This window comes from Dioscorea cayenensis, chromosome 19 (assembly GCF_009730915.1).
Source record: "Dioscorea cayenensis subsp. rotundata cultivar TDr96_F1 chromosome 19, TDr96_F1_v2_PseudoChromosome.rev07_lg8_w22 25.fasta, whole genome shotgun sequence".
Taxonomy (NCBI): Eukaryota; Viridiplantae; Streptophyta; class Magnoliopsida; order Dioscoreales; family Dioscoreaceae; genus Dioscorea; species Dioscorea cayenensis.
In genome coordinates, this window is record NC_052489.1 from 3,347,070 (window position 1) to 3,358,064 (window position 10,995).

The following is a 10,995-nucleotide window of genomic DNA, read 5'->3' on the forward strand; positions in this document are numbered from 1 at the left end:
ATGTTAATAAATGTGAAACATTCTATGGATAAAAGCTTCCCATGGACCAATTACTACCTAACTTTTTTTTTTTCTCAGAACATATAATTTACAAATCATACATTTAGATTTAGTTTCATGCACTCATTGGAATACATGAACTACTATTATTAATCTTGACATACCTCAAATTAAACACATTTTACTTCACTCCTAACCGCAATTTCAATAATAAGATCACTCATTATTAAACCTTTGAAAAATGAACCAAGATAGAACAATAACAGTAATCAAATAACATGTAGATCCAAATTATGTATTTGAACCACTTTCTAAGTGTCTAATTGGGAGTGTTCACTTGACAATTTTATCTCAAAATCTATACTAAGAATATAAGTTACAGTACCATGCCACATATTTCCGCATTAAAAGTGCAAATTTCCTAAATTAATAAATGCTCAAAAATTAAACCATACTCATTTTGTGCTCTTGAGATTTAAGCAGAAGAATTAAGAGAGTCAATAATGTTATAATGAGTCATTTAACATAAGCAGCAAAACTGTGATGCTCAAGCACTTTATAGTTTATACATAACTACCTCCGTTTGCATTTTTTTCCCCCCAAATTCAAGCAAAAAGGGCTCTGCAGAAAGAGAACTTACCTTTTGTTATGCCAAAGCACAACACCAGTACACACTCTATTCAGCCTTTGTTTGCAGGCACAAATCCTTGTTCCTTGTCTCCATTAGAAAAATAATTAGTAGAATTTTCACCAAATCTACTTGGCTACTATACCATATCCTTGTTCCTTGTCTCCAATAGAAAAATAATTAGGGTAATTTTCACCAAATTTACTTGGCTATTATACCATATCGATAAATATACATAATTGAAAATATCTAAAAAAAAAAAAAACAGTCAGCTTGAGAACTCTTTGCATGAGGGGATGTGATGAATGGCAATCAAATTCTCTGGGATGAAATATTTCTCCCCACCAGAAAGCAGCTCGACATGCGAGGACCCATGAGCTTCAACTTCTTTGAAAATGAAAGCTTGACGCAAATAAGTTGCCTCCATATTATGATATGTAACCAGTTAAATGTGTCGGACCATGATTATGAGAAACTGTTACTGGGTCTTCATCAAGTTAAAAAGCCTTACCGGCGCATGGTACAATTGGAGATGGCAATGAGCATTTGAAATGCATCTACTTATGCTCACCATTATTTCAAGAATCTGTAAATCATTGAATTAAGAAGAATTAAATAAGATGAAGTTGTTTTTTCTATGACATAAAGTTAATGGTGATCTTAGGAGGGAGGTACCTCAAGAATGCCTTTTTCCTTCCATAGCTTCCTTTTTTATCTGGCAACTTTTGCAGAGCAAAGGACCATCCCATGGCCGTAATCTTCTATGTTTTGATGAGGTGGAATTTACAGAAATGCCCTCACCAGGCTTCATCCCTACTTGGCAAATTGCACAAGCAAACAGTTTGAACGTATTATGTGATTGGTGGTTGGTCGACAACCTGGAATTAGGTGAAAAAAGAATTTATCGTCTTGCTCATGGCTTACAATTAGATGGTCACTGCATAACTTAATGACCTGATGTCAACATAGACTATACAGCAAGTCCATGCAAATAGCTTAATACAATTCCAAATCCTCTCCATCTAAAGGTACTCAACAAGTTTATGTAGCTAGGTCGCATGCTGTAGAGCTTGAACATATATCAAAAGGCAAATAAGTTAACTTTCCTCTATAGAAGTTCATCAATCCTACCAACCAACCATAAAAATTAGGGATAAGGTTTCGAGGCAAATACCCCGGCACTATTCAAAGCATATGAAACGACATAGACCTCATCACATTTGGAACTCGTACTTGAAATGCCCATGTCTCTCCCGTACTGCTAGTTATTGCTTTGTTTTAAAACTAAACCATTTCATAAATGAATAAGATGATTTGTTTTTTGAGTGAAAGAAAATTTATGCACATCACTTGCACCATTGTATACATACCTTTGGGCAAGTTTTGCTGATCCATCCTCAAATATTTCTTCAACAAGGTCTGCCTCAGATAATTCTCTATCTGAATGAGTTGATGTCTCACATGATTTTCTACGAAACATAAACTTGAATATCCCCATCCCTTGTCTCTTTGATGGAGGAACAGGAGGGGTCAACTTCTCTGGTGGTAATACATCAACTACGATGCATGTAGTATCATCTCGCAGCCCCATTAAGTGAACAGCTTCCTGCAAATGGAAGACATAAACTGTTTTACACTGAAGTATATAAAAAAACCAAAACTAGTTGAAAGTGCTGTGAGGAAAAAAATACTTTAACAATTTGACTAGCTGCAGCATCTGCTGGCAATCCACGAGAGCATTTTATAGCCATTTCAGCGGTCAAAGCGTCCCATACACCATCACTAGATATAATAAGTCGACCTCCAGCGTTTGACAACTGTAGTTAACACACAAAATCTGTTATCTGCAATGATATTTAACTCAAAAGGACCACAAAAAGTTAAATTCACCAATATCGACTAGAAACTTATATTATGCTAATTTTCTAACATACAAAAAATTTGCTTAGCTACAAATAATGTAAAAGAATGCCCACTCATACAACCAAAGGCAGAGCAAGTAAGAATTGCAAACAGTTAATCCTAATCTCTTCAAGCTAAAGAGGAACCATAGGCAAGCACCACAGAATGAGTGCCACATGATGGTAAAAAATAGATGAAACATCCCCAACACCAAACTGGGAGGAATATATAATTTCGACCAACTGCATAATGCAAACAAAATAATGCAAGCATGCATTTCATCATCTATGATATTCATATTGTACAAGGATTTATGCTAGTACCCACCCACACACTGAACAAAGGGCTCACTAAAAGTTTTATATGCATTACGGCATGCATGCTTTCATTCTCCATTAGAAAAGGCCTCATTTTGAACTGTTACCTTATGGTCTGCTTTAGGGCATTTCTCTTCTAGAGCAACACCATTATAGTGAACAAGAGAAGACACCAAGGACATTTAAAAATCAATAGTTTGGCACCATTACCCGACACAAGGATTTCCACAAATACCACCATAAAAAGATGCCACTAATAGTGAATGCTAAAAAGATGCCATATTGTCAAGAGGGCAGTCCACCTGCTCGCTTCATCTCAGCTACCTCCCAACTAAGGACATCTTCCAATTTCTTTTACATTTATTCACATCACAAACTTCGCAATATCATCCAACTCTTTGCCACCCTTCCATCTCTTAATGTCTAAGTTCTCTTGCTCTCTCCCTCTCCCTATCTCTCAACTCCCTCCCTCCCTCCTCCCCCTCCCTCCTACAATTGAGTCAGCCTTGAGACAAATATTGACGAAATGCTAACATGATTTGCTTACAGATTCAACAAATTTATTAAAGTTGAATTTAACCAACAAACCTTGACTTGCTTCACGTGAGGGATAGGAACAATAAATTCCCCAACATCCAGATCTCCAATTGACCTTGATAGACACAAGCCACCTGGCCAACACCTAAGGGGTCCAATCTGAAAACATATGTTCAACATCAGGAGTAAATTCAAAAAATATTCACAAGGTGATAGCAGTTGTAAAGAAGATAAGCACCCAAAGAAAGAAGTGAGGGTTTTATAGCAATAAATAAGAAAAAGTTTCTTTAGATAACACACCAACCAAGTAACATATAACTTGAAAATTCCTAAAGTCTGTGATTCAGATCAAAAGAGCAATTGCAAAGGGTTTAATATTCTGGCACCAGCTTGAAAAAATAAATCAGTTCATTTGTCTTATCTCACTCAATTAAGGGACAAGTTTAAACATGAACTATAATAGGGCTAATATTTCAATAACTAGGCTTCACTCTTGATAATTTAGTCTGCTCAACACTCCAAAACACATTAATTAGATTGTTGACGACAAGTAATCTAGCAACATTTAGGAGGCATAGCTTTATTCTGCAATGGAGGGAGAGAACTCAATTCATTACTCTAATAACAATAAATCAGACGAAATCAGTATGAATGCAAGTATAGTACCTCTACACCACCACCAGAATTTAGTCGACCAACCTGACCTCCACTTGCTATGACACGTTCCACCCTGTCAAAGTCAGAGAACTAAGAAATTGGAGGATGAAAATGATCCATAGCAACAACTAAGTAACAAAGGAGGCCAAAACTTACTCTTCTTCATTAGATTCTAGTCTATGATCTGCTGAAAGATAATAAACTGAACCTTCAGCAGATTCTAAGATGCAACGTGAATCGCCAACTGATGCTACAGTTACCACCAAACCATCAATTATCACTAGTGTTACGGTCGTTCCCGAAAAATGAGCTGAAAGAAGCACAGCAATATAATTCAATCCTCACCCTATAAATAATTAACAATTATGAAAAAAATATCTTTTAAAAAAAAATTGATGTAGACCATTTGAAATGCTTTGGATTTAGTTACGACTGTCAGGAGCAAACCAAAAAAATGGGGTAAACAATAGAGGTCTCACAAGTTGATCATATACATATTGCGTAGACATGTTTTGGATAATAGTTGTCAATATGACAGGTTGTTGTAGCTTGTGTACACGCATGTGTGTGTGTGTGTGCACGCACTGGATGGGGAGACTGTTGGGGGCAAACGAAAAAAAAAAAAAAAGGATTTTATAACAATAGAGGTCTCACAAGTTTATCATATACATATTGCATAGAGAGTTGTGGATGGTAGTTGTCAACATGACAGCTTTTTGTTGGTATTACCTCTATTAACATCGTCACAAATCAGTAGTTCGACCTCTATTCCATCCAAATGGTTTACAATACTAGACAAAATAGAAAATTTTCATACCAATAGACAAACCTCAAAATCTGAAGAGAAGCAAAAATCATATATGGGAAAAGTTGACCTCCTACCCATTTCCTAATTTTAAAACAAGAATACGTTTAGTATGGTATATATGTCAAGTTATTTCAGTATCATTTTCTCCTGGTTAAATTTCTGAAGTAGCTCAATAAGCAAGATTCAAAGTAGTATGACAAAAAAATTGGGCACATTAATGTTTTGGTAGTAATGCTTCAGAAGTTAGGCTCTTTACCTTATCGTGATATAGATGTTGAAGTAATAGATCAATCAACTAACAAGACCGATAATCTAGAGAGATTAAGACAAATACCAGCAAGAACCCCAAATACCTTTATCTATAAAATCCTTGTCTGTTTTAACAAACCCAGCAACCAGCGCTCTTGGAAGTGCTAATAGCCACTCTTCCCTGCTTAGATTTGAAGGAATGGCGCGTAAAATATTGCTTAAGAGATTCTCCTTTGAGTATATAGCTGCTTGAGATCCATTGTGCCCATCAAACAGCTGCAAGTTAAAGTTCAAAGGAACAAAACGTCATTTAAAGTATGCAATAATAGTTGTTAGAAAGCATTATAAATTGTCATAGAAGCAATTTCACCGGGACAATGGTCAGTAACCACCACTATCGCCGCCAATGAAAATCAGTAGGCTTGGCACTAAACAAAGCTATTAGTAAAATAAAAAAATTAACAAGGGGTTTAAATCATATTAAAATCTAAATTAAATGAAATATCTAGAACCATGAAATTTCACAAAAATCACTAAGGATTATAAAGTTAGAAAGATGAGAAAAAATAGTGAAATAAAAGAGATTTATAGAGTTTATTAAAAGATAAGATAGTTACGAAAAGACAAATTTGAAGGAAAATTAAGTGGAGTGCCTTAGTGGAAAGATATAATGCTGGCTGGAGCCTAGAGACCAAGAAGAGACAAAAATCGGAACACCCTTGTTTAGTTAAAAATATTCAAATGAAAAAAAATTAAAATACGATCATATGGATCACGTGTAAAGATAAGGAAATGGGAATTTTCTATTTACACAGAAAAGCAGGTATGGACAAGGTCTAATAATCTTTGGGATCATGCAACAATTGATCTTGCCACCTAAATTACTACAAATCTTGTTACCTTTATTGTAACAGGTGACCATTGCATGACGGGACAAAAATTGTAAAAGGGGCTCTCGAAAAATATCAAGGTACGGCAATCATGTTTTACACTTATATTATAGTTTACTAATGTCCAAGCAATCAGTGCAGATATGATTCGTTCTCCTCCACTTAATATTTTCCAAGAAAAATTCCTCTTGAAATTTTTGCCAATTACTAAAGCTCTTAATTATAGATACCTACTACTATAGGATGAAACAACAGGAATATGCATTTGAATTAGCTAGATGCCATATCTCTACATCATCCCTCTATGCTTCCTGATCCACCAAAAGCTACCAACAATAAATGAACCCTTCTCCTAAAAGCTCTAACAGTACAGCAAGCCATGGTGTCATAGCTTTTGGATGCAACTTCTCGCCTTGTATCATTTAGTATGAAACAATATTACCACAAGAGACCTAAAAGAATTGAGTCTCTTTATTACTAATAAACTAAATGCAAACATCAATCAATCAACCAACAACACCTCTTGGTGATGGGAAGTGTAACATCAAAAACACCACAAAGAAAGACCTGCATAAGCAGAGGAGTGACATCCACAAGATAGCAGAACCCAAACTCCATATAAATCTATTTCTCTACATTGGAAACTTGTGGGCTAAAAACTGATTCTTTTATGTGGTACCAATTCAAAACTTCACGAAAATATTTAGATCATAAAAACCATAGCTTGATATTTTTCCTCCTATTATTACATTAAACACTGATCCAAAAAAAAAAAATTGATCCTGGAGCATCCGAACCTACTGCAGCAACAATCATCAAATCAAAGAATAATTACCAAATAATAATAAATAACAATGAAAAAAAAAAAAGAAAAACTAAACTAAAGAATAATTTCCACACGCTAATCCAACCAAAATAATTCCACTCGGTCAATATCGTGAAATAACAAACAGTCAACAGCCAGCAAATCAAAAGAAAACAAATTTACATTATACAAAAATCAATACCGCGAAGACGGAAAAGGTGGAGAAGCCATCACCGGGGACGCGCTGGCAATCGATCTTAACAAGAGTGAAGTCTTCGCCCTTACGAGCCTGGCTTGCCTGCCCATGGAGAACATCAGGACGCTCAACTCTCTCATTGCTGAGCTCCCTCTTTAGCAGCAAAGCCAGCGGCACCATCCCCTCTCCCTTCTTCCTCTCTTCACCACCAGCCATCACAGAACCAAGAGAAAGGAACAACCAAATCAAAGAAGTTTGTCAAAACAGCAGAGATCAAGGGATCAAAACATTGGAGAAGATCGAAGCTTGGATCAAGGGATCAAGGGGGGGCATTGGAGGAGAAGAAGGCGATGGTTTTGAGAAGGAGAAGGAGAACGAGAAGAGGTCGGCACGGTATCACGTGGTGGCATGTCAAGAACGCACCAGGACTTTGATGTGGACTGCGTCGTGGGGGGCTCTCTCTCTCTCTCTTTCTTTCTCTTTCTTTTTCTTTCTCGTGTTTTGCCTGGACTGCATTGGACTATCTGATATCCATTACTTTATTGCCACTTTTTACAATTTAGACCCTTGATATATTATTATTTATTAGTTTTATTCCTTTCGGCTGGTTATTTTAACTGTTTTTTTTAATATATTGTTATTATGAAAGCTGTGATTGTTAACTTTATCTTTTTGGAGATATTATCTTGGGTCGATCAAAACTGAGGTATGACAATGGTTTATGTTTTGTTAAATTTTTCGTTTAAAATATATATATATATATTTAAATTTTTTGGAATTTTTTTTCAGAAAGTGGGTCCACAATTAATTTATTTAAAGAAAAATAAATAACTAACAATACAAATTACATGTTAAACCATAAACTAAAAAAAACATAACAATATCTACCAGAAATGGATAAGGACAAACCAAACAAGCAGCAACAAAACAACAAAAAAAAATTAACAAAGACAGAACCAGATTGAAATAGTTATAACAACAAAAGACAAAACGACAACAACATGAGACAACACTATAAGGATGACATCCGAGGCACCGTCATCAATGGTTGCTAACAAACCAATAAAATTGAGATTGCGTTTGATAAGAGGGATAGCTTCATCAAGCTTAATCTTTTTGGTCGGGCTTCATTAATCCAAGCAATTAACATGTGATTGATTTTACATATTAATGATTGAAAGGTAAAAGAAATGCAAGAAAAAATGTAGTTGTTTCGTTATATCTAAATGTTCAAGCTCACAAATGAGAAGGACCTTGAGCCTATTAAAATTAGAAAAGTCGCTCTCCCTAAAATCAAACCAAATCTATTTAAGGTAACTGGTATGCAGGTGGTATTGAATAATCATGAAAAGTATGCCCACATATGGCAAAACACACCAAAGTGTGTCCACAATTTCAATAGAAGCAAATGGTCTATGGTTTAAATAGGGGGATGGATTTTTATTTTTTTTAATTTTTTTTCTCTTGTATAGATGCTAGATGGGGTGTTTATGAAAATTACTTAAAAAAAACACCAAAGTGATAAAATGTAATTTGTACTTTTCTTAGGGTTATCACCCATATAATAGGAGAGTTGTTTTTTATTTTTCTTTCAAGTTAAAAAATTTAAGATAAGAATTTTATCCCCGTTTATTTATATGTAAAAAATAAAAAAATAAAAAAAATTACCAGGGTTAAAAAATAAAAAATTAAGAAGTATTTAAACGAGATTGGGTTGAAACTACATGTGACGTGGGTGAGTCTACTTAAAGTTGGACTCGTGTCTTCTAATTAAAATAGGTAGAATACCCTAATCAGTGACTATGCCTTTTTAATCCCTCTACTATTATTTAATACTTTTTAGTCCTTTTAATTGTTCAATTGGGTCAATATAGGAGTTAGTTCCTTGTATGATCACTTAGTCCGGGAATATCTTCGTCCTTGGGTTAAGGTCTTCTCCTCAAAATGTGACTCTTGTTGAGACTGTACTACACTTGCTAAAGTCGAGGTTGCACTGCATTGGTCAAAGTCGAGCGCTAGTGAGGGGAGGAGATGAGGATGCAGATGAGGGTTTGCCAGAAGAGGGAGGAGAAGCGAAATTAATTGGGGGTGGATTACTGGTAGGATTAGGGGGATGGGGAAAAAAATAGGAGAAAGGCTTTATCTGATTCGGGAATATTGTCACAAAATCCGATAAAGTTCAACATCTTTTAATGTTTTTTAATATTTTCTTGATTTGTTTAATGATAGTTTGTTAATAACAAAGCCTCATTAGCCAATGCAAATGGGAAAACTAACTCTTGCTACACGGCTATACCTAATTGGTCCAATCAAACAAGTAAAGGGACTCAAAAGTATCAAATTATTGTAAAGGGACTAAAAGAGTATATTCACCTAAATAGGGGACTAATTATGGTATTTTATCATTAAAATATGCTTTAATTAGCCAATCCTATCAATTACATCCAAATATATACCGTCGAATGTTCAAAATAAAAAAATAATAAAATTTTGAAAAAAAAATTGAAAATAAATATTTTATTTTAATATCTTGGCATTTCTCTTTTACTTCTCATTTATTTAATAGATATTCACTTTGAGATAATTGAAAAATTCACCATTTTGCTTGATTGTAACATTGAGAAACCATGCATTAGTTTCATTCACCATGTAGCTAGTACTAAACTTGGTCCTAGTGACCTTTTTCAAAATAAAGGTTATATATATATATATATATATATCAAATAAGAAGAGCATGTTTTTGTTGGAAAGTGGTTTATCCAAGCAGTGGAACTTAGCATTTTATAAGTTATGTTATGACTTAACATTTTTTTAAATTAAAATAATTATATAATCTATATGTTAATTAATAATAATAATAATATGTTAAGTTATTACATCCAAATGTATATACTGACGAATATTCAAAATAAAAAATAATAATAAAATTTTGAAAAAGGAATATTCTATTTTAGTATCTTGGCAATTCTCTTTTGCTTCTCATGTATTTAAAAGATATTCATTTTGAGATTATTGAAAAATTCACCATTTTGCTTTATTGCAACATTGAGAAACCATGCATTAGTTTCATTCACCATGTAGCTGGTACTAAACTTGGTCCTAGTGACTTCTTTTTTCTTAAAAAAAATAAAGCTTATATATATATATATATCAAAATAAGGAGAACATATTTTGTTGGAAAGTGGTTTATACAGACAGTGGAAATGTAATGAACCCTTTTAGTCCCACATTTACTATGATATGGACTCCTTGTGTGTATATAAATGATGGACATCCTTCACCACTAGGGCGGTTTTTTGGTGACACGTTTTCTTCACCACATGTGTGCAAAACAAAAAGCCTACAAACGTCACTCAGTCTGAAAATTTTATCCAATTCTAAAATAAAACAATAGTGTGATTTTCATGTGTAAAAATTGGGAGGTGAAAATTTGAGATATTTCATCAAAATATGTATCTGTAAGATACGTCAAATGTAGAAGCTTGTAGAATATCCACATGTGAGAACAATAGCAGTGATAAAGAGAGAAAGAGACGAAACAGATAGAGGGTGGGTGTTTGGTTTTTTTACACCTTTATAAAATTTTTAATTTAAAACAACAGTGTGATTTTCATGTGTAAAAAATTGGAAGTTGGAAATTTGAGATCTCTCTTCAATATATATATATATATATATGATACGCCAATTGTGGACGTTCGTAGAACATCAGGAATTGGGAGGAATAGTGGCAGTAATAGAGAGATATAGAGATAAGGTGTTTAATATTTCATATTACAGTTGGGAATAGTGGGTGGGTGTTTGAGATTTTAAACCTTTCTGTCTGGGTGCTAGTAGAAACGAGATTGAACGGTTAATTGTGATTGATTAAGCTATTGTTATGATAACGATCTAATAGTTCAGATTATATTATTGCATCACACAGTGAAACGATTGTGATTGATTGAGTTACTGTTACGATCACGATTTAACAGTTTAGATCATTACTGTACATCTCAATTTTCATTGT

General features: G+C 34.1%; 1 protein-coding gene across 1 annotated transcript; it reads right to left on the reverse strand.

Annotated features, from left to right (window-relative positions):
• Window positions 1-628: 628 nt before the first annotated feature.
• On the reverse strand, window positions 629-7,516 carry LOC120249931 (probable protein phosphatase 2C 12). Its single transcript, XM_039258642.1, has 9 exons — window positions 6,996-7,516; window positions 5,203-5,374; window positions 4,198-4,351; window positions 4,051-4,114; window positions 3,436-3,543; window positions 2,320-2,445; window positions 1,999-2,234; window positions 1,304-1,506; window positions 629-1,214 (listed from the first exon to the last, which is right to left on the reverse strand). Exons 1-8 carry the CDS (start codon window positions 7,203-7,205, stop codon window positions 1,305-1,307), a joined length of 1,272 nt encoding a protein of 423 aa, XP_039114576.1. The 5' UTR covers window positions 7,206-7,516; the 3' UTR covers window positions 629-1,214; window position 1,304.
• Window positions 7,517-10,995: the final 3,479 nt, after the last annotated feature.

Coding starts and splice junctions, on each gene's coding strand:
- LOC120249931 (XM_039258642.1), bottom strand. CDS start 7,205: ATGGCTGGTGGTGAAGAGAGGAAGAAGGGAGAGGGGATGGTGCCGCTG. Junction 4,352..5,202: donor CAAGGATTTTATAGATAAAG/GTATTTGGGGTT, acceptor TGCTTCTTTCAG/CTCATTTTTCGGGAACGACC. Junction 4,115..4,197: donor CTAGAATCTAATGAAGAAGA/GTAAGTTTTGGC, acceptor TGACTTTGACAG/GGTGGAACGTGTCATAGCAA.